This window comes from Lepeophtheirus salmonis, chromosome 7 (genome assembly GCF_016086655.4).
Source record: "Lepeophtheirus salmonis chromosome 7, UVic_Lsal_1.4, whole genome shotgun sequence".
NCBI lineage: Eukaryota > Metazoa > Arthropoda > Copepoda > Siphonostomatoida > Caligidae > Lepeophtheirus > Lepeophtheirus salmonis.
In genome coordinates, this window is record NC_052137.2 from 2,845,567 (window position 1) to 2,847,377 (window position 1,811).

The 1,811-nt window shown below is 39.9% G+C and overlaps 1 protein-coding gene across 1 annotated transcript; it reads right to left on the reverse strand.

Annotated features, from left to right (window-relative positions):
- Positions 1-964: 964 nt before the first annotated feature.
- LOC121121614 (uncharacterized) lies at positions 965-1,447 on the reverse strand. The gene has a single exon (XM_040716575.1). The coding sequence runs from the start codon at positions 1,445-1,447 to the stop codon at positions 965-967; it is 483 nt and encodes a 160-aa protein (XP_040572509.1).
- Positions 1,448-1,811: the final 364 nt, after the last annotated feature.

Here is a 1,811-nt window from a genome sequence, read left to right on the forward strand (position 1 = left end):
ATGCGGTCAAGGTGTTAGTCCCATTTAGGATAAACAAACTTGATTAAAAAAACTACAAAAAAGTATTCATTTTTGCGATATTTACTTTCACAGAAAGCAAATTTTCAATATAATCACGGCAAAGAGAGAGTAGTTTCTATGGGAAGGACGGAAGAAGTATATTTCCGAATCGAAATTGATTGCTTCAACCTCAAAGCCTGTTTAGGAATTGACTTGGGGGGACTTGAACATTAGCTGGCTCAAAAGAATCCGTAAAAGTGGAGAAAACGAAGAATAGATACAAGGAATGAAAACTATTCACACCTCAATATTAACAACGCTGAATAACTCAGGCTTTGGAATGAACGAAGATTTGGCTTATGAAAGAATAAGAACGGAACTTACTGAGTCGGGGAGAAACCTCAAGTGTAACAAGCGTGTTTTTCTTTCTTTTATCAGGTCTTCTCTTCTCTTTGTTTTGTTTCAATCTCAATCAATCTCTTCTTGGGAGTGTCGGTCAAGATAGCCGTTTTTCGACGTTGTCTCCTTATATTTTCTTCCGTGCAGATGCCTTAGGAATCGGGATTAACCTCTGCGGTGTGACTTTAAGTCTAGGTTCATTAGTTGGCTGGTGTGGCAACTTGTAACTGTTCTGGATGATCCATGGGTTGATCTGGTTAGTTTTGATGTGAGTGGTTCTTCTGCAACAGCTGCTTGCAACTGCTCAGGAGGTTCTATGGGTTGGCAGAGAGGGCGGTCTGTCAGATCCAAAGGTAGGTAAGTATCATATGGAAAGATGCCTCTGCTGAGGGGGAAATCCTAGTCGCTTGACGCCCAGAAATTACATTTGATGGAGTAACAGCGACAGTGTGCACTCTGGCTGTCAACTCCGCAATTTTATAAATGGTGATTTGACTCCCTGGATGGATTCGCAGCCAATCATCACGTGTTGTTGTATCACGGGTTCATTGGTCCATACACCGTTCTATCTAATGGCTACAGACGGTGAGATGTTTCTGGAGGCAATGTTAGTATTACAATCTTTAGCTGTGGTTATGGCTTTCAAAGACACATGGGACTCGTGATTGTCCATAATAAGGAAGACTTGGTGGTCTTTAGAGCATCTTGTCTGACGTATGAAGAAAGGCAAATATTGGTTAGAAAATATCTCGCTGTTCATCCAACTAGATTTGGTAGCTGTAGCCTCTGCTCCGGACAATGCTCCATTGAGGAAGGCTGGGTTGACTTTTACCCGTGGAAACACATAGAACGGAGGAACAGCGGAACCACCAGCATTGACGGCGCATAGAACATTGACCAGTTGTCCTTTCTCTCCAGAAGTGACAGCCCCAACTTGTTTCTTCCCAACCTGACTAACCACTCTAGATGGAACCTGGACAGTTGTAAAGCCTGTTTCGTCTATATTATATACATCTTGTGGAGAAAACTTGAATCTAAAAGAATACATGACCTCAAGCGAGAATTATAAGCTCACCAGTTTTATATATGTATAGAAATTGAGTCTATATATAGAGATCATTTAGAGAAATAGTTCATATTGTAAATGGCCCAACTCTCACTATTTACATGAAATACAGATCACTTAAAACAATGAATGGCTTAGATTTTAATCTTAAGAGATCAAGTTTTTGTTTCAACCATCTACAGTTAATAAAATTACCAGCATACCAACTCAACTTTATGTCAAACTTTATTGCTCTGTAACGTCTACAGAATTTACTTTCCATCAAGAATTTTAGAATTTTGTAGATGGCACAGCTTACCTTTGTTTCTCATGCTTGGCCAATAAGAAGTAAAGGACGTGACATCAC

What these genes read in the sequence shown, in the direction of transcription:
- LOC121121614 (XM_040716575.1), bottom strand. Translation starts at nt 1,447, where the DNA reads ATGTATTCTTTTAGATTCAAGTTTTCTCCACAAGATGTATATAATATA.